Here is a 22,413-nt window from a genome sequence, read left to right as displayed (position 1 = left end):
AGCAAACTTCTGGTGTTCACATTTATAAAATCAGGGGTGTGAAATGAGACACAGAGATGGCAACGCAGGAAAACCCGATACGTTCTTTGTCAGACAGCAGAAACAATGGATCAGCCATTGCTCAACAACACCTCACGTACATATGAGATCATTTTTGAATGCAACATTTTGATCTTACAATCATTGGATGAGAAAATACAGCAGATGGAGTAATTTTCTGTGTCGATCCTACTCTTCCAATACTTCAGCTTTGTCCTCATCAGTTGAGGCATAAATATCAGAGTTTTCATGTGAAGTTATAACATGCATTTGACATGTCCTTATTCATTCCTGTAATTATGGTGGTTGGCAATTGATGTATTATTGTCACGTACTGAAATACAGTGAAATACAGTGTAAGTACACTGAAGTAATGCGGAAGAAAAAAAAGTGCAGAATAGTGCTACAGTTACAGAGAAAGTGCAGAGCATGTAGACAAGGAAAGTGTAAGGGTCATGACGAATTATTCTGGGGGATCATCAGTTCATTCACTGGCCTTCTGTATGAAATGTGCATTGAGCTCACCGGGGGAGGGATGAGTTGCCAGAGATGTTGCCTGATTTTCTTTTGCCTGTTAGAGCATGCAAGTTGTCGGATTCTGATGCTCTTGTGATGCAGAAGTTCTTTAGGAGTCGAGAATGAAGCACAAAACCTGTTGCTTGTGATTGTTTTATTAAGTATTACAAGAATGGAAAACAAACAAGAAAGAGGAGCCAGAGAACAAAGAAAAAGCGGTTGTGGTCACTCAGACCATGAAAATTCCAGTGATAACAATTAACCTATGAAATAGCCAGATTCAATTAGTGTGGCACCTGCTACTGAAAACTAAGAAGTTTGTTGGATTGTATCGTCTCTTGGCACACTGATACCATGTGAAGGCCACACCAGGTCTTCCTACATAGGTTGTGGTCACACGATTTGAGTGCCTCTGACCTGGTCTGAAGTAGGAAGTGAATCCCTCACTTCATCCAGAGTTTCTGATTGGGAAACCCTCCAATTGATTTCCTTAGCACATAGTCCTCTCCACACTTGCTGGTGAAGTCTGTGACAGTGGTGATGTATGGGGACAAGATATGCTTCTTTCACAATTGCATCTAATTGTTGTGCATCTTAATTTATGCCCTTAATCCTTGGAAGGTCTTTTTTCCACATCTGAATAACAAACATGGCTTTCTGGAAGATTCCTTTTAAATTTTGCATTTATATTCTGAAACAAAAACAATGATTGTATAGGATTGAACATCCAAAAAAAGTGTTGCTCTATGATGCACTTATATTAAACCCTTAGGGCTGTTGTCAGACATGGTGAAGCCCCAAATAGGTTCTTCCTCAGCTGCATGCACTAAATGTGGAATATAGTAGCATGCAAACAATTCTTCTCCTCCAGAATTCAGTGAAGTAACACTGAGTCATGCCATCTGCAGAAATTTCCTGATAACTCAGCAATAGTTGGGTGTATAAAGGGAGGACGGGAGGATGAATACAGGGCCCTGGTGGAGGACTTTGTCAAATGGGGCAAGCTGTATCATCAGCAGCTCATCAGCAGTAAGACAAAGCAGATGGTGATGGATTTTTGGAAGACTAAGCCTGCATTGCTCCCTGTTACTATTGACATAACCAATTGATTTAACCAATTTCCCCCAGGATCAATAAAGTAAGACTATGACTATGACTATGACATTGAGGACATGAATGTTGTGAGAACCTACAAGTACCTGGAGGTGCACCTGGATGACAGACTTGAGTGGAGCTCCTACACAGAGGCTGTGTACAATAAGGGCCAGAGTTGCCTTTACTTCCTGAGAAGACTGAGGCCCTTTGGAGTATGCAGGCCTCTCTTTCACATGTTCTACCATTCTGTTGTTACCAGTGCAATCTTCTATGCGATGGTGTGCTCGGACAATGGCATTCAACGTGGGTGATGCCAACAGACTCAATAAACTGATTAGAAAGTCTGGTTCTGTTATGGGAGTCAAACTGGTCACTCTGAAGACTGTGGCAGAACAAAAGACCCTACAGAAAATCCTAGCAATTCAGGACAATGTTGCTCACACTCTGCATGCCACCTTGGCTGAACAGAGGAGCACTGTTAATAATAGACTAAGACAACTGCTTTGCTCCAAGGAGCGCTATATGAGGTCATTCCTACCCTCAGTGATTAGGCTCTATGATGAGCTGGGGAAGTGATGACCTCCTCCTGTTAGACTGTTTGAGGCAACTTAGTTTTTATTCTTTCTTACTTGTCGTCTAATATTTGTATATCTGTGCACTTGTAATGCTACTGTGACACTGTAATTTCTTTTGGGATCAATAAAGTATCTTTTTATCTATCTATCCATCTATCAAATTAAGCCAAATTTTGGAAAATAATTCAATGTGCAAGGACTTGTTACTTATTTGGAGCATGCAACTGGGGTCAAGTTTCCATGTTTTCTTAGAATTAACTGTTTAAGGTGTGCAACCCTAGAGCAGTTTTGCGGATCTGATTTGACATAGGGTAGACTAGAAATACAAAGACAGAGATAATAGGGAGGAGAAGGTTGAAGGCATGATGACCAGGGGAGCAGGTTGAGGAGAAGGGAAGAAGGAAGAAGACTGGAATTGACTGATGAGGAGATAGGCTGGAGCAAATGAGGTTATGACAATCAGTGAACAGCAAGGAAACGGTGGTGTTAAGCCAACAGGAACTGTAGGTAGTTATCTGGAACCATAGAACCATAGAACCATAGAACCATAGAAACTACAGCACAGAAACAGGCCCTTTGGCCCTTCTTGGCTGTGCCTAACCATTTTCTGCCTAGTCCCACTGACCTGCACACGGACCATATCCCTCCATACACCTCCCATCCATGTATCTGTCCAATTTATTCTTAAATGTTAAAAAAGAACGCGCATTTACCACCTCGTCTGGCAGCTCATTCCATACTCCCACCACTCTCTGTGTGAAGAAGCCCCCCCTAATGTTCCCTTTAAACTTTTCCCCCCTCACCCTTAACCCATGTCCTCTGGTTTTTTTCTCCCCTTGCCTCAGTGGAAAAAGCCTGCTTGCATTCACTCTATCTATACCCATCATAATTTTATATACCTCTATCAAATCTCCCCTCATTCTTCTACGCTCCAGGGAATAAAGTCCTAACCTATTCAACCTTTCTCTGTAACTGAGTTTCTCAAGTCCTGGCAACATCCTTGCAAACATTCTCTGCACTCTTTCAACCTTATTTATATCCTTCCTGTAATTTGGTGACCAAAACTGAACACAATACTCCAGATTCGGCCTCACCAATGCCTTATACAACCTCATCATAACATTCCAGCTCTTATACTCAATACTTCGATTAATAAAGGCCAATGTACCAAAAGCTCTCTTTACGACCCTATCTACCTGTGACGACACTTTTAGGGAATTTTGTATCTGTATTCCCAGATCCCTCTGTTTCACTGCACTCCTCAGTGCCTTACCATTAACCCTGTATGTTCTACCTTGGTTTGTCCTTCCAACGTGCAATACCTCACACTTGTCTGTATTAAACTCCATCTGCCATTTTTCAGCCCATTTTTCCAGCTGGTCTAAGTCCCTCTGCAGGCTCTGAAAACCTTCCTCACTGTCTACTACACCTCCAATCTTTGTATCATCAGCAAACTTGCTGATCCAATTTACCACATTATCATCCAGATCATTGATATAGATGACAAATAACAATGGACCCAGCACTGATCCCTGTGGCACACCACTAGTCACAGGCCTCCACTCAGAGAAGCAATTCTCTACCACCACTCTCTGGCTTTTTCCATCGAGCCAATGTCCAATCCAATTTACCACCTCTCCACGTATACCTAGTGACTGAATTTTCCTAACTAACCTCCCATGTGGGACCTTGTCAAAGGCCTTACTGAAGTCCATGTAGACAATATCCACTGCCTTCCCTTCATCCACTTTCCTGGTAACCTCCTCGAAAAACTCCAACAGATTGGTCAAACATGACCTACCACACACAAAGCCATGTTGACTCTCCCTAATAAGCCCCTGTCTATCCAAATGCTTGTAGATTCTGTCTCTTAGTACTCCCTCCAATAACTTACCTACTACCGAGGTTAAACTCACCGGCCTATAATTTCCCGGATTACTTTTCGATCCTTTTTTAAACAACGGAACAACATGAGCCACTCTCCAATCCTCCGGCACTTCACCCGTAGACAGCGACATTTTAAATATTTCTGCCAGGGCCCCCGCAATTTCAACACTAGTCTCCTTCAAGGTCCGAGGGAACACCCTGTCAGGTCCCAGGGGTTTATTCACTTTAATTTTCCTCAAGACAGCAAGCACCTCCTCCTTTTCAATCTGTACAGTTGCCATGGTCTCACTACTTGATTCCCTCAATTCCATAGATTTCATGCCAGCTTCCTTAGTAAATACAGACGCAAAAAACCTATTTAAGATCTCTCCCATTTCCTTTGGTTCCGCACAAAGCCGACCACTCTGATCTTCAAGAGGACCAATTTTATCCCTTACAATCCTTTTGCTCTTAATATACTTGTAAAAGCTCTTTGGATTATCCTTCACTTTGACTGCCAAGGCAACCTCATGTCTTCTTTTTGCCCTCCTGATTTCTTTCTTAAGTATTTTCTTGCACTTCTTATACTCCTCAAGCACCTGATTTACCCCCTGTTTCCTATACATTTCATACAACTCTCTCGTCTTCTTTATCAGAGTTGCAATATCCCTTGAGAACCAAGGTTCCTTATTCCTATTCAATTTCCCTATAATCCTGACAGGAACATACAAACTCTGCACTCTCAAAATTTCCCCTTTGAAGGCTTCCCACCTACCAATCACATCTTTGCCAGAGAAATGGAGAAGAAATCAGAAAGTCAGAGAAAGGAGAAGATGGCCAGAGATGCAGAAAGTGGCCAGAGCATGAACATTGTGATGGGTGCAAGTCAATGACAGGAAGCTGAGGAACAGGGTTGGATTGTATGGTTGGGGAGTGATCCAAGGACTGTAAGAGGAGAGTAGGCTCATATTCACCAGGGGATATTAATGAAGTAGGTCATAAAACATTACCTTAGTGTTGGGGGAAAACAATCAATTTTGCAGGATTCATCTTCATTAGCTGGCAGTGACCAAAGAAAATTCGGTCATACTAAATTAGCAGGATTGGCTTTAATCTCAGTTTGTGAGTCAAGGAGCAAGGTGGGACAGGAGCTGAGGTGTTCAACCTCGTTTTGAACAAGGACTACAGCCAGAATGGACAATAACATGGTTGTGGCTGATGCCCAGCATAAAAAGTTCTCAAGCCACAGCAGCGAATTAAGCAGTAGAAAGAGTACTACGAATACAGTAGAATCTTTATCCTCTTTTTGCATTTTATGCATCATATAGCTCAAGTAAAAAATCCTGATCAAATAGGATTATTTAAATTAAAAGTTCTCGATCTTGAGTACTAAGATTGCAAGACCTTTTGATGACTACTTTTAGAAATGATGACTTAAATCATCCAGTCTGTACAATGATGGATAGAATTTTGCTTAATGCTTGGCACCTAATCAGCATCTTATATTAAAACGTAAGAAATTCTGTAGATGCTGGAAATCTAAAGCATCACACACAAAATGCTGGAGGAACTTAGCTTGCCCATGGAAATGAACAAATAGTCGACGTTTTGGGTCGAGACCCTTCTTTAGCACTGAAAAGGGAAAGAGAAGATGCCAGAATAAAAAAGTGGGAGAAGGGGAAGGAGGGTAGCTAGAAGATCTAAAACAAGAGAAAATCTGCGGATGCAACACACACAAAATGCTGGAGGAACTCAGCGGGCCAGGTAGCATCTATGGAAAAAAATACAGTTGACAGGTCTCGGCCTGAAACATCGATTGTACTTTTTTCTATAGATGCTGCCTGGCCTGCTGAGTTCTTCCAGCATTTTGTGTGTGTTAACTAGAAGGTGATAGGTGAAGCCAAGTGGGTTGGAAAGATAAAGGGCTGGAGAGGAAGAAATCTGATAGGTGAGAAGAGTGGACCATAGGAGAAAAGGAAGGAGGAGGGGACCCAGGGAGAGGTGATAGAGTGAGGAATAGAAGAAGAGGGGAGGGAAGGAGAAATCAAACTTGTGCGATTAGGTTGGAGGCTAGCCAGACAGAATGTAAGATGTTGCTCCTTCACCCTGAGGGTGGCCTCATCTGGACACAAGGGGAGGCCATGGACTGACATGTCCAAACAGGAATGGGAAACAGAATTATAATGTTTAGCCAATGGGAAGTTCCACTTTTGGCAGATGGAACAGAGGTGCTTGATGAAGTGCTCCCCCAATTTTCAACATGTCTCATTAATGTAGAGGAAGCCGCATCAGGAGCACCAGATACAATTGATGAGCCCAGCAGATTTGCAGGTGAGGTGTTGCCTCACCTGGAAGGACTGTTTGGGATCCTCAGTAGAGATAAAGGAGGTGGTGAATGGCCACTTCTAGGGATAAGTGCTGGGAGGGAGGTTAGTAGAGAGAGATGAATGGACAAGGGAATCACAGAGGGAGTGATCCCTGGGGAAAGCAGAAATTCCGGGGGAGGTAAAGATGTGTTTGGTGATAGCATCCCTTTGGAGATAGCGCTAGTTGCCGAGGATGATGTATTGGACGCAAAGGCTCATGAGGTGTTAGGTAAGGACAAGAGAAACTCTTTCACTGTTAAGGCGGGTGGAAGACAGGGTGTGCGTGGATGTTTGGGAAATGAATGAGATGCAGGTGAGGGCAGCATCAATGGTGGGAGAAGGGAAACCCCATTCTGTGCAGAAGGAGGACATCTCTGATGTCCTGGAAGAGAAAGCCTCATCCTGGGAATAGATGCAGTGGACATGAAGGAACAGAGAAAAGGGAATAGCGTTTTTACAGAGGACAGGGTGGGACGAGGTATAGTCAAGAGAGCCATGGGAATGGTAGATTTATAAACGATATCGGTCAACAGTTCTTGAGAGATCAAAAAGAGGAGGGAGGTGTGGGAAATGGACCAGGTAAATATAGTGAAGAAGGCGGTGAGGAAAAGGGATGGGAATAGTGAGTGAAGGAAGAAGAAGCCAAAGTGGACAGGTGAGGCTACATGGGAGGAGAACATTGGAATATGAGTTATGTGAAATTGGAGAATTCTAAGTTCATGCCATTGAGTTGAAGCTAACCAAATAAAATATGAGATGTTCTTCAGATTTGCACTGGGTCTCATGGTAGCAATGGACAAGGCTGAGGACCGGCAGGGAGTGGATTGGAGGATCAAAGTCACATGGAACAGAAAGCTGAAAATATCTGTTATGGACACAGCACAGATGCTCCACAAAATGGTTGCCTAGATTAAACTTGGATTCACTAATGTAGTGGAGGCCTCATCATGAGCACTAAGTGCAGTAAATCAGATAGGAAGGGGTACAGGTAAACTTCTCCCTCACCTGAGAGGGTTGTTAGGTCTCTGGATGGTGGCAAGGGAGAAGGTGACAGGGCAGGGGTTGCACTTCTTATGGTTGCAGGGGAAAGTGCCAGCGATGGAGAGAGGTGAAAAGATCTGGTAGTCCAGACAGAGTCCATGAAGGGAAACGTCCTCCTTCTTGCTGAAAGTGGCCTCCTCTCTGCCATGGTTGCCGGACCCTCTCAAACACATTTGGTCCAGTTCCTGCATGTTTGCTCCCTGCCTTCTTTCCTTGACAGAAAGCAAGAGTTAACTTTATCCTTATTCACTCCACCAGCCTTGTCATCCAATATATCATCTCAACGCCATTTCCACCAGCTTCAATGTGATTTCACCATCAGTCACATTCTTCCCTCTCTCCCTTTCCTGCTTCATGACTCCCTGATCCACTCCAGGTGAGGCAGAGGTTCACGTGCACCCCTCCTGACCTGGTCTACTGCATGTGGTGCTCATGACATGGAATCCTAAACATTAGAGAAACGTAAGCTATAACTAATCATTTTGTGGAGCAGCTGCACTATGTCTAAACAAACATCTCAAGCTCCTGGCGGCATGTCAATGTAGTTTTCCTTCTCTTTCCCACACCTCAGCCTCTTCATTGCGACTGACAGTCCAAACACAAACTGGAAAAACTGAACCTCATTTTCAACTTGAGTATCTTACAAACTAATAGTATGGACACTGGATGTCCCAGGGTCAAATAACATACAACCCAAGTGTGCTCCCACAGATACTGCCCTGTCCACCTAGATTTCTTCTCCCACTCCCTCCCCAATCACCTTCCTACCCCTGGTTCTATCTGCCCATCTTCCTTCCTCCCTTCAATTGGTTCCACCTATCACCTACCAGCCTCTGATCCGCCCCTCACTGTACCTCTGTTTACTGGCAATACTTCCTCTTCACTGCCTGAAGCATCAACTTCCAGCGTTTGCCTCTGCAGATGTAGCTTGACTCGCTGAGTTCTCCCAGCTTTCTGGGTGTTTTTTTTTCCACAAATCCACCGTTACAAGTGGAGGAAAAATATAATCCAGTTTCCATCTTAGTGCCGCGTGACATATTTAGAATACCAGATAATGTTGTAATAAAAATTAACAAATTGAACACGTGGGCATCAGTAAGAGGAGTTATTTTTTGTTGATAGTTAAACACTACAATACATGGGGCTGTCAAAGCCCCACCTGAATGCAAAACTAGTGCTGTAATTCCTGAAGTAAATTCTACCGGAGGTCTTTTTATGAGAATATTTTTATTCCTGTTTTCCAATCTGTACTTATTAGTGTTGAATATTTTACATTTGAGGCAATAGACCACACAAGCTGATGGGATTATTTCAACAGAATTTTGGCCTCCATGTTTGTCGCTTTACAAGGCGTAAGTGGCTAAAGGCTGGATTTCCAGTTTGAGTCTCCACAGTGGGACTAGGAGAATACTAATCACTGCTTGCAAAATGACAGACAATTGAATAGGGATGGACTGTATCTTTTGGCTGAAGAGTCGGTACTCTGCATTCCCTCATTAAAATCAGAGCTAACAGTAAGTGTTGTGCAGTGTTATTGAAGCATAAACTGCTTTCACACAGAGTGCCTCCAGATGACACGATTGCATCTCTTAAGAGAAAATTGTCTAACAATGTAAAGCAGAAAATTATGCTGGGTATGATGAGAGGGCAATGCAGTAGGAGTAGTGTGGACTGTATTAATAAAGTGTATAGCTAATTTTGATGCCATAAACTTAATTGGTTAAGTTTCTCTTTTAATACAAAGCTGTGGGTTTTTCATTTTCAGCCAGACATTATGAAGTTAAGATCTATTATGTGTTCCGTGACACCATAAAACATGTGCTTAAAATAATTTGTATTTTAAAAATGAACAAATTGAACACGTGGGCATCGGTAAGAGTAGTTTTTTTTATCATTGATGGTAATGAAATATGTTTAAACCTGGCATTTCTGTGTAATTCAGGGAACCAGGTCCTACTTCTGCATTATCTGAACGGTCCATGAACCCACGCACACCACCTCACCACTTTGCTGTCTATGCACAATGTGGTTATTTTTATACAGTATTTCTTAATGTAACTTATAGTAACTTTATGTACTGCTGCTGATTCTGGTTTTTAAATCGATAAAATGTAAGGACGGTTTCACAGATGAGGCATTTGTTTAAAAAAAGGACAGATGTTTGGAATATCGGGCAAGTTGAGTGAAGGAGAAATGTGAACCGCATTATTATTTATTTAGTGCAGGCTCTGTATTTGCATTCAGCTTTAATCTCCATTGCTTCAGACAAAAGTCAGTCAAACTGGTCTCTGTAGAACTGCAGAGGAACTGAATGCTTTGCACTTCAAAAGTACATTTTCAATGACATGGCTTTACACCAATAAATGGGTGAATGCGTGTTAAATCCTTTGCTTGCCATATGCCACATTCCTCATTTCTGTTCATTTGTCAACACGTTAAAGATTTTTCCTTAAAGGAGGTGCAATCATTAGGAATATTCCATTGAACCTCTTTATCTCAATTGTAGATTCCAAACAGCCTGTCAGTTGACAAGTCCACTAGCCATGCAGTGTAAGGGGAAATAAACCATTACAACGAGCACATGACATGTATAATATTTATCATCTTATCAGTTATAAAGCTAACCATACTAGAATCAGGAATTTTGCATTATCTGGAGGTAGATAACAGGTGCCTGGAAACAGGATGACTGCATAACAAGACTGGAAGATATTTTATTCAAAGTTTCTATCCTTTGTAACGAATACTGCATTTTAAATTCCTGATTATATTTTCTGTTTTATCAATTAATATTGGCATCTTTTGCTATTGTAAATATAAACCACGAACAACCAGCAATTTATCAATTCCTATTGACCCTGCCATTAGTTTACTTTATAACTGATTTATCGTACCATATTTGGCCAGTTTCAATTACTAAAATGTTTTTATGGATTATGTTGTAAAACTAACTACATTTAAATAAATGTTTGATGTTAGTTGAATGGAAAACATGTTATATAATTATATTTTACAGTGTTTAGCTTTATTATTTGTTAAATATTGTAAGGAATTAATATTGGTCGGTAGTGTCAGGTATCAGTAGGGTTAGAAACAGAAAAAATGGACAACAGCTCACTGTGACCAATAAATAGCCACTAGATGACTCGACGATTAGTACATGAGAAAACATCTCTCTTGAGTAAATAATTTGTCTTCTTCATATCTTAAGCAGGAGATGGATTTATATGGCTCCATACACCTTACATATCAGAAAAGAGGTGAAGTTTTTACAATTTTCATCCAAAACAATGATTTAAATGCCGGCTTTCAAAATGGATCTTAATTTATGCAAATCTCATTTTAAAAATTGTTATTTTTAAATGAATGTCCCCTACTAAAATGTATATAGGAATTTTAAAAAGTAAGAATATCTTAAAAATAATTTTGTAAAGAATTTATGATTTAATGAGAATTCAGCTTCTTAGAAAATTGAATCCAGTTTTTTATCTATTTGATAAAGTTGCTTTTCAAAGATTAAAGTCTAAAAGTACATTTATTATCAGAGCTTGTATACAGTATACAACTCTGAGATTCGTCTTCTATAGGCAGCCATGAAACAAAGAAACACTGTGGAACCCGGTTCAAAGAAAGCATCAAATCAAGCGAATAACATAAAGAATTTAAACATCAACCATGGAGTCATCGAAACAGTCTAGGAATGTCCAGTTCGGTTCAGTTTTGTTCTGTGTCATCCGTTGACTACAAGCCGCAGAGCCAATCTGCATCGAGGTGCCCCAATTAAAGTCACGCATAATAGCAATAAAAAGTAACCAGAAACTAGAATAGAAGCATATGTAACATGGACCGTAGACTCCTCTAAAAACAAGTCCAATCCACAAGCTGCACCAATCAAACCTTACCCAAGACCCAAGATTCCACAACCTTCCTCCATCAGCAGCAAGCAAGAGGGAGAGCAAGACCAGTCTAACGCAGGCAGATGACGCCGAACACCCGCTCATCTTCCACCCTCACCCTTGTCGATTTCAATGGAGGATTTAATCGGTGAGATCGGTGAGTAGTGGAGCCGATCGTGGGTTCACCCACCACCATTAGGCCGCACACTTCGTTCTCAACCTTGTTCTCAGACTCGTCAAATTCCCTTTGAAACAAAAAAAGCCCCAGATCACTCAGTCAGCCCAAAAATATATTATTAAAATGTAAATTCAAGGCTCTAGTTGAACACAGATTAGTAGTAGAAGTATATTTAAAGAAGAAGGTGAAGAGGAAGTAGTTTCACCAACTTGCCATTGGTTGCTGGCGCCATCTTGCTGATAGTGCTTTAATTTACTGCCCAGATAAAGACAGTGTTCTGATTGTCATAAATTTTAGTTAAATAATATCAATAACAGCATTGAAAAAGCTCATTCACATGCCTGTATCTATGTTGCTGCTTCTGATTGTCATCAGCCCTCTACTTGTTCCTATCTTTACTGCATAATATTCATCTTTCTCTTACTTATGAATCAAATCAGAAAAAGCGACACTCCAGGCTTTTAACGTCATCAGTCAGTGAGTTGTTTGTTCTGTCTCCCCTCTCGCTGTGAAACGGAGACACCTCTTTTTCCCTTATTAGGGAGAGAGAGAGCCTGTGGTACGTCAAATTACTGGGTGAACAAGTAGTCTTTGCGATACTGCAAATTGGTATCTTTATTGATGCTTTGCTGCACACTTGACTGCTCAGTGGGGGTGCCAATGCTTTTATTTTGCTGGTTGTTGGGAGGGGGATCGTTGCTTTGCTGCTGAATATGCGTAGGAAGGGGGAGCCGGGGGGTGGGGCTTTGCAGTTCCAACATTTAACTGTCATTCATTCTTTGAGGCACTCCTCTGTTTTCGTGGATGTTTACACAGAAAAAGAATTTCAGAATGTATATTATATACATTTCTCTGACATTAAATGTAACTTTGAAACATTTGAACCTTGTCTAATGCATCATCACTATAATCTTCCAACAATAGTGACAATCAGTTCTCTTCCCAACTACAATGTGTGCAGAGTAATTTCTCCTATTTTATTAGATCCATTATCAGCTATCCAATATTTATTTCCTCATTTTCTAGACTCAGCAACATGGTAACTGTTTCTCCACATCCACTCTAATGAACACATTCATAATAGGAATAATTGAGCCTCTTTTCCACAGAATAGAATCCTAGTTCCATTCCTGTAAGTGACAGAGATGCTACACCTTCCCATTCATCTCCTCCTTCACCTCCATTCAGGGCCCCAAATCATCCTTCCAGGTGAGACAACACTTCACCTGTGAATCTGTTGAAGTTGTCTATTGTATACAGTGCTCCCAATGCGGCCTCCTCTACGTTGGTGTGACCAAATGTAAATTGGGGACCACTTTGTTGAGCAATTCTGCTCCATCCGCCAAAAAGCAGAATTTCCCAGTGGCCAACCATTTTAATTCCTATCCCCATTCCCATTTCACCATGTCTATCCATGACCTGTCTTCTACTGTGATGAGGCTACTCTCAAGGTGGAGGCGCAACACCTCATATTTCTGTCTAGGTAGCCACCAACCTGATGGCATGAATATCAATTTCTCCTTCTGGTAATTTTTTCCCTCCCCCATCTCTCTAGTATTCCCCACTCTAGCCTCTTACCTCTTCTCCTCACCTGCCTGTCATCTCCCCCTGGTGCTCCTCCTTCTTCTCTTTCTCCTATGATCCATTCTTCTCTCCTATCAGATTCCTCCTTCTCCAGCACTTTACCTTCCTCCCCTCCCCCCACCACCTGGCTTCACCTATCACCTTCCTGCTATTCCTCCTTCCTTTTTATTCTGGTGTCTTTCCCCTTCCTTTCCAGTTCTGAAGAAGGGTCTCTGCCTGAAATGTTGACTATCTATTCATTTCCATAGATGCCGCCTGGCCCACTGAGTTCCTCCGTCACTGTGTGTGTTGCTCCATCAAAGTTTTATGGTGGTTATACACTCACAGTTCTGTTAATTGGTGTAAAAATATCTTCTGTGATTCTTTTTATTTGCAATATGGAGGCTAGGACAGAACACAGCACTTGCTGTGATCTAATAAAGATTCCACATGTATATTACAAGTCCTCACTCCTTTTTGTATTGTGGTTCCCTATGCACAAACTATGTTTAAACACAAGAGATTCTGCAAATGCTGGAAATGGAGACATAGAGTCATAGAGAAGTACAACACAGAAACAAGCCCTTTGGCTCATCTAGTCCATGCCAAAATCATTTGGACTGCCTATTCCCATCAACCTGCACCTGGACCATCGCCCTCCAAATCCCTACTATCCATGTACCTATCCAAACTTCTCTTAAACATTGGAATTGAACCCCCATGCACTACTTGTGCTGGCAGCTCATTCCACACTCTAACAACCCTCTGTGTGGAAAAAGTTACCCCTCATGTTTCCCTTAAACTTTTCACCTTTCACCCTTAACCCATGACCTCTAGTTGTAGTCCCATCCAACCTCAGTGAAAAAAGCCTGCTTGCATTTACCCTATCTATACCCCTCATAATTTTGTATACTTCCATCAAATTTCCTCTCAATCTTCTACATTCTAAAGAATACAGTCCTAATCAGGTCGTCCAGACCCAGCAACAACTTTGTAATCTATCTTTCTGTGCTTTCAACCTTGTTTACATCTTTCCTGTAGGTAGGTGACCAAAACTGCACACAATACTCTAAATTAGGCCTCACCAATGTCTTGTACAACTTCAGCGTAACATCCGGAATCTTGAGCAACCCACACAAAATGCTGGACAAACTCTGCAAGTCAGGCAGCATCTATGGAATTGAAAAAACAGTCAACGTTTCCATCCAGGACCCTTCATCAGGAATGGAAGGGAAGAGGAACGAAGCTCCTTACGTGCCTTCTGTAGCACCATTAGTTCTTTTACAGCTTTGAGTGACTTATCTTTCTCTGTTTCCGGCGCTCTTCGCTCCTTTAGCTCATTTAGTTATTTACCCTTGGAAAATAAGTGAGTTATTTTTCCTCCTGGCAAAGGAGTAACCTTACCCTTCACTATATTAAATTCAATTTAATTGAATTGAATAAAGCAAGGGGTGGGAGGGCTGCAATGAGGATATTTGGACTCTGCAAAAATACAGATAGTTTGGGTGATTGGGCCAAGGCTTGGCAAATAGAGTTTAGTGGAGCAATTTTGGGAGGCAATGTAAGAGGAATCACAGGGCAGACTATTGCCTAAAATAGAAAACAATTGCAAATGAATGGAGTATTGATAGACATAGGTGGTCTTGTGCATTAAACACAGAGAATTAGTGTCTAGGTGGTGCGAGTAGATAGAAATCAAATGTTATATTGGCCTTTAGTGAGGAGAGGGTTGGAGCTTTTAAATTGGCAAGTAATGTACAGAGTCTTGGAGAACTGTGAATGGCTTTGATCTCCTTATTTGGAAAAGGACATGTCAGCATTAGAGGCAGTTCAAAAGAGATTCACTATGCTAATTCATGGGAGCAAGGTTTTCTGCTATCACAAAGAGCTAACGAGACTGGATCTGTATACTTTGAAGTTTCGAGACTTGATGCTGACATGGGAGAAGTTTCTGACTGTCGTCTGCCTACCTTGGCAGTGGTTCTGAAGGATTGTGTTCAAAGTTTAAAGTAAATTTATTATCAAAGTACATAAACGTCACCAAACATTATCCAGAGATTCATCTTCTTGCAGGCATTCACAGTACAACAAAGAAATACAACAAACAAAGAATCAGTGAAAAACTACGCACAAAGACTGGCAAACAACCAAAGTGCAAAAGAAGACAAAGTGTGTAAATGCAAAAAGAGCAAATAATAATAAATGAGCAAATAAATAATATTGAGAACATGAGTTGTACTGTCCTTGAAAGTGAGTTGATAGGTTGTGAAATCAGTTCAGTGATGAGGTGAGTGAAGTTATCCATGCTTGTTTGGAAGCCAAACGTTTGAAGGATAATAACTGTTCCTGAACCTGGTGGCCTGAAGGCTCCTGTACCTCCTGCCCAAAGGTAGCAGCGAGAAGTGAGCATAGTCTAGATGGTGGCGGTCTTGATAATGGACGCTGCGTTCATGTCAGAGCTTTCTTGTAGATACACTGAATGGTGTGGACAGCTTGTCCTTTAATTCTGATTCTGATTCTAATGGACTGGGCTGTATCTATTTTTAGTAGGCACTGGTGTTCCCATGCCATTCTGCGACACAACCAGTCAGGTGACTCTCCGGTGTGCATCTATAGAAACCTGTCAAAGTTTTAGATGACATGCTGTACAAACTTCTAAGAAAGTAGAGGCACTGCTGTGCCTGCTTTGTAATTCCACTTACATGCTGGTCCCAGGAAAAATCCTCTGAAATATTAATGCCAATGAATTTAAATTTACTGATCCTCTCCCTCCTATGATTGGAGAATGCACTGGTGGTCCCTCTCCCATAGGTGTAGATACCTGCTGTTGGTACTCCAGGTCGCTGAGGCATGCTGATGGGTTGAGATCACTGCTGGACTGGAGGTCTTGAATACATCTTTAATTAGGCAGTCAAGGGCTCCTGTGTTTTCTGTGAAGATGTTTGGTAGGGATGGCAATGTTGTGCTCAAGGACTTGTACTTCATGAATGATTAACATAAGGCCCCCTTTGTTCTGTAGCTCAGTCAATGACTCAAAGTTGTCCTGGGTTCAGCCTCCAAACCAGTGCATAAATAAGCAATAACTGCATACCACAGCCAAGTGACTGAGATTGGATTGATTTTAGTTCTAAAGTGGGCTAATCAATCATCCTGTGGTTTAGTTCTACTCCAATGAAATGTTTGTTTGGTGTTTGGCTATTGTTTGCAAACTCAAAATAGCTTGAAACAACTTTTCACCGCGTCAGATTTTCAAAACATTAGCGTGGATTTCCGGTGACTATTGTGCTTTGACCACACACAGACCACACTGACTTTATTGCAAAAAAAAACTTTACAAACCGATTTAAAATTAAAAACCTGCAGTCATGGAACATGTGAGAAACAGCCACACAACAATATTTAACGAACAAAAGTATCCTTCGAGGATTTGAGAAAGAGTGGCAAAAAATGAAGCTGATTTAAGGGGAAAAACCACATTTGAAGAGGTAATTAGATCTTCTCACAACTTCAACTTTAAGCCGCGCCATTAATCTGTGTTAGTTTGTGGGTTAATGCACCTTTTATAGTGAAACAGATATACGAAACTTGTTTCTTTTCTAACGATTTATATCCCGCAAAATAACACGCTACTGAAGGCGCACTCTGTTATACAGTGAATTTTCTCAGGCATCACTTTCCACACCCGATCTGTACACGTGAAGAGGTTGGTTGACCAGGAAAAAAATAGTATATTGGCATTTCCTTCTGAATATTTATTTTCAGGCGTTTAAGAGTATTTTTACTAAAACTGTATTTTACTAATAAGCGCACTATAGTTCCTGGGTACATGAGGTGTTCAGCGGGAACTTTCGCAAAATTACTTTACATGGTGCTTGGTGACTGAAAACAATTAAGACACATGGATCTGTGTGTGTGTGTGTGTGTGTGTGTGTGTGTGTGTGTGTGTGAGAGAGAGAGAGAGAGATGTGAAATTAAATATATATCTATTTCTTTACAGTACGTCATGATTTTCTTTAAAAATTTCACGACTTTACATTCTAAGTGAGATTATTTCACTCTAATTAGACATGTAAATTGAAATTCCTTGCCGAACACAGTGGTGATTTAGTGGCATAGACTCTTTAGAGTAGGCAGGAGTTAATTTTAACTAACGGCTGAGTTAGTGTAATAATCGCACTTACGACGTATGAGAGTCTACCGTATAATATAGAAAATCATTCGCCTATTCCAAATAAGATTCAAACTTAGTTTAGCCGAGTTTAAACTGAGACATGGGTCTCACGCTCCTGAAGCTCAGGGAATCGTCTTTAGCAAGGAGAAAAATCGAACGAGTTTTCATTCGTTTCATTCGACGTTGGTGGATAGAGTAGAGTTGCCACAACTATTCCCCCCACCCCCCATGGCTGGGAGGAATAGTAAGGGAGGGGTTTTCTGGGCAGTTCTGACCAATCGTCGACGCATTCAAGTCACTGTTTTGTATAAAATCTGCTTTCCTAAAGGTGATACTGCGGTCCTGTAAGTCAGTTACTGAGCGAATTACTGGGCGGAAGGTGAGTAAAGTGTTATCTCTAATGCCTATTGATACTAACCAAAAAAAAAATCACATTCTGTTCAACTTCCCCAGCACTTTACAGATGTTTTAATTAAAAATCAAGTAAGGAACTAAAACAACCTTCAGCAGAGCAACGAGTTCAAGCAGTGACTGTGAGAGAGTAATAGCGAGTCCACTTAGCAAAATCTGAACTGAACTGGTATTCCGCATTTCACGCCAAGTGTTGAGATGCACCGTCGAAGATCTCATCAGCCAGGTAACTTGTGGATGGAGCACAGGGGAAAGATTGTACATTGAGAATTTTTGTTACGTTCATCTCATCGACTGCTCGCCGACTTCTGATCGAAGTATGCCCCCCCCCCCGCGCCATGTACGATGTCACGTAATCTGGCCAATGTTTTAGAAAATAGAGGAGTAGTTTACAGGGAATTGTCCCACCGATCTCATTGCAAGTAAACTACTAGTTACTGAAATTATCTCTTTCCAAAGAGCTCAGATTCAGTTGGACTCCAAATTGGTTCTGAGATTTTGTGTTAGACTGTTAGACTTATTATCTAATCAAATAATTTAATTAGTGAACAATTATACCATGGTCATGTTCATATTTCGAATTAAAGTGAATTTTTGTTTTCTCTCTCTGAATATTTCCACAGGAAATTTCGCTTTCCCGGACCTATCATTAATTGCGGTTTTCCATTCCAACCCAAACCATGAAGTTCATGTGCATTGTGTCCTTGTTTCTCTTCCTCCTGTGTCTCACCTTTTCCCCGGGAGAAGGGGCAAAGAGCGCAGACGGCAGCGAACTGTTAAATCGGCTGAGTAAAAAGCGAAAAGGCAAATTGTTGGCAACCAAAGGTGCGCTGACCACGAAAGACGATCACGCGTGTACCTGGAATGTCACTGGGGAGGAGGAGCTAGTACTGCAAATCAGCTGTAGTTACCAAGGCGGTAGCTATTCGTGTAACTACACCGGCAGGCCGCAGTCCTGCCCCACTTACAACTCTAAAGCCTTCCAGTACTGGAAACAGGTGATCAGCAAGGTGAAGAAGAAGAAACATGCCTGCGAGGGAGATAAAAGCTTGAAGGCGCGCGTCTGTAAAAAGGCGCCGACAGAATCTCAAATGAAGCTGCAGGCGAAGAGTTGGGACACGAGGAAGAGGAGGGACAAGGTTCACTTGAAGGGCGCCGGGCGCAGGAGGGCTTTGGGGAAAGTGGCGACTGAGAACGCCTTTGCCTCGGAGAGCGTTAACTCTACCGAAACCCGATCTGAAAAGAACTGGGGCAAATCTGGAGCCCCTGAATCCTCAAAGAGCGAGGACCCAAACACATTGGGCGAAATGAGAGACGATGACCCCGAGGTCCAAGAGGAGCTGTCCCGTGCCTACTGTGCCGAGAAGTGGCACTCGCTTTGCTCGTTTTTTGTCAACTTGTGGAATGGCTAGTCTCACACATGTGATTCCTTTCCACAGAGGAACCCTTGTGTTCAGTCCTGCGTATAACCAACCATATAAAACGCCATCTTCTCCCACTGTGGTTAATATTCATTCACGAAAACTACAAAATAGCTCTTACACAGACATACGTCTTAATACAACTGACTCGTCAAATGCTAAACAGACTTACAGCTGTAGCAAGCTTTTAACTGAAAAAATTTAACATTGTGGTAATAGATTTAACCTTCTAACGTGTACATAGAGTGTTTTAACTCGGTCATGTAAGGTATAAGATTAAAGACCAGTGTTTGACTGAATACCGACTGCGGTCTGTGATACATAGCAATGCAGAGAGCGAGGGCGCGAGGGTGAAGTGTTTTTACTTGAAGAGACTGAGGACTTTGGAATCCGAAGCAGGAACAAACCCCCTGGAGGAGTTCAGCGGGTCAGGCGGCATCTGCCAGGGAAATGAATAGTCGACGTTTTGGGTCGAGACTCTTCATCCGGACTGCCACAGTGAGAGAGGGTCTCACAAAATTTAGATGAAGATACGCGACTAGAAAATTTGACTGTCCATTTCCCTCCACAATAAAATAAGATAGGGAAATTAAATACTGCTCGGCTGCATCCCCCCTCTCTCCACTATTCCAATTTGGAGTTTGCAGTATTTGTTTATATTTGAATAGACTGTCATTTGTGTGTGTGTGTGTGTGTGTGTGTGGGGGGGATGTATGCACGAATAATCGCAGAACATAATTAAGGTCCGGTGCTCAAACGTGTTGGGAAGCTTGCGGCATCTGTGAGGGATCGTCACTGCGGGCTGTCAATGTGGAACCGGCACTGTGAAAGTGTGCGTGTGGTGCTGACAGTGTAGAACTGCGCTCGAGCATGGCCCGGTATGTACATTCTTACAACATTAGCTACATTTAAGGGCAGCGCAAATCATTCCGAGACCAACGCTGCCAGGTCATCTCACTCCGACAGCGCTTGGATCTCGGGGCGTTCATTCTGTCTTTTAAATGATGGGGAACACACATGTTGCGGGCCAAGACCCTTCATCAGTCCCCATACCCTCCACAGAAGTTGTCTGATTTGCTGACGTCCTCTAGCATTTTGTGCGTGTTGCTCACGATTTCCATCATCTGCGGAATCTCTTGTGTTCAGTTGGTGGGGCATTGCCTTCACAGTGTTTCCCTGGTGCTGACAGTGCCTGCTGGCGAGCTCCGGTTAACATTGTAGAAAATGGCCATTGAAAGAGGCAGAGAACTGAATAAACAAGACCTCCTGCCGCTCTCTGCGCGCCGAGTCCGGGGCAGGAACTAGATCTCACTGAGGTTTCCCAGAGGGACAGCTGGGCGCTGACCCCGGTTCGGCAACTCCTTCCTCTGTGGCCTGACCAAAGTAAGGGACCTGTTAATGACCTGGTTTTCACATAAGCAAAAACAATACTAATTTATTTCAATCGACATCAGTTTTAACCATTTTACGATTATTTTCATTCTTTCTAAATATTTATTATCAAGGGCATCTAACATCTTGCATTTCCCCCCAATGGTTTAAGAGAAAGCGCCGCTGGGGACGGGGCGGAGGGTCTAAACCTTGTTTGGACAGAGGGTCTTGGGACCAGTTGCCCGAGTCCTGGTCGCCTTCGAGGTCATGTAAATGTAGAGCGTGAGCTGCGGTTCTGGGCAATGATCCTGGTTCGGAAATATTCCCCGCAGTGCCTCGTTTAAAAGGTGCTGGCCGACTGAAGGTCACGCAAACACACACACATGGTTACTGCCAACTAAGAATTGAATTGAATTGAATTGACTTTATTTCCTTCACATACATGAGGAGTAAATATCTTCATGTTACGTCTCCGTCTAAATGTGCAATGTGCAATCATAGTAATTTATAATAAATAGAACAGTCAATGTAACACTTAAATCAGTATGAGTTAATCAGTCTGATGGCCTGGTGGAAGAAGCTGTCTCGGAGCCTGTTGGTCCTGGCTTTTATGCTGCGGTACCGTTTCCCGGATGGTAGCAGCTGGAATAGATGGTGGTTGGGATGACTTGGGTCCCCAGTGATCCCTCGGGCCCTTTTCACCCACCTGTCTTTGTAAATGTCCTGAATGATGGGAAGTTCACATCTACAGATGCGCTGGGCTGTCTGCACCACTCTCTGCAGAGTCCTGCAATTGAGGGAAGTACAATTCCATACCAGGCAGTGATGCAGCCGGTCAGGATGCTCTCACTTGTGCCCCTGTAGAAAGTTCTTAGGATTTGGGGGCCCGTACCAAACTTCCTCAACAGTCTGAGGCTATTGTGCCTTTTTCACCACACAGCTGGTGTGTACAGAGCATGTGAGATCCTCAGTGATGTTTCTGCCAAGGAACTTAAATCTGTTCACCCTCTCAATCCCAGGTCCATTGATGTCAACAGGGGTTAGCCCATCTCCATTCCTCCTGTAATCTACAACCAGCTCCTTTGTTTTTGTGATATTGAGGGAGAGGTTGTTTTCTTGACACCACTGTCTCAGAGAGATGACTTCTTCTCTGTAGGCCACCTTATTATTGTTTGAGATTAGGCCAATCAATGTAGTGTCATCGGCAAATTTAATTAGCAGATTAGAGCTGTGGGTGGTAACACAGTCATGGGTATACAGGGATTAAAGGAGGGGACTTAATACACAGTCCTGAGGGGTTCCTGTGTTGAGAGTCAGAAGGGCAGAGGTGAGGGAGCTCACTCTTACCACCTGCCGGCGATGTGACAGGAAGTCCAGGATCCAGCTGCACAAGGTGGGGTCTAGGCTGAGGTCTCTGAGTTTCCCGTCAAGCCTGGAGGGAATTATGGTGTTAAATACTGAACTGTAGTCCAAGAACAGCACTCTCACACAAGCATCCTTCTCCAGCTGTGTAAGGACAGTATGCAGAACAGTGGCTATTGCGTCGTCTGTCGGGCAGCATTTATGGAGAGGAATAAACGGTAGATGTTTCTGGCTGAGACCCTATATCAGGACTGGAAAGAAAGTAGGGGAGGGGGGAAGAGGCGAGAATGAGAAGGTAGAGAAGGGAAGGGAAGGACTCAAGCTGGCAAGGTGGTGGGTAGGGAAGGGGGGTGAATAAAATGAGAAGCTGGGACCTGCTGAGTTCCTCTGGATTTTCAGCACCTGCAGAATTGTGTATGGAAGCTATCTGCTGTCCTTCCTACAAAATTATTTTCAATGTTGTTTATCAAACTGCAGTCTCTAATTTAAAATAAGGAATTTTAGATGTGTGGCCTTTTCTCCCAGAAGGCTGAGGGAGTTTG

General features: G+C 42.4%; 1 protein-coding gene across 1 annotated transcript; it reads left to right on the top strand.

The window, feature by feature from the left end:
- The first annotated feature begins 17,384 nt into the window (after nt 1–17,384).
- Nucleotides 17,385–22,171, top strand: LOC134358725 (fibroblast growth factor-binding protein 2-like). The gene is made up of 2 exons (XM_063071182.1): nt 17,385–17,685; nt 18,341–22,171. Exon 2 carries the CDS (start codon nt 18,398–18,400, stop codon nt 19,127–19,129), a length of 732 nt encoding a protein of 243 aa, XP_062927252.1. The 5' UTR covers nt 17,385–17,685; nt 18,341–18,397; the 3' UTR covers nt 19,130–22,171.
- Nucleotides 22,172–22,413: the final 242 nt, after the last annotated feature.

This window comes from Mobula hypostoma, chromosome 19, assembly GCF_963921235.1.
Source record: "Mobula hypostoma chromosome 19, sMobHyp1.1, whole genome shotgun sequence".
NCBI lineage: Eukaryota > Metazoa > Chordata > Chondrichthyes > Myliobatiformes > Myliobatidae > Mobula > Mobula hypostoma.
This window is presented reverse-complemented; position numbering and strand designations above follow the sequence as displayed.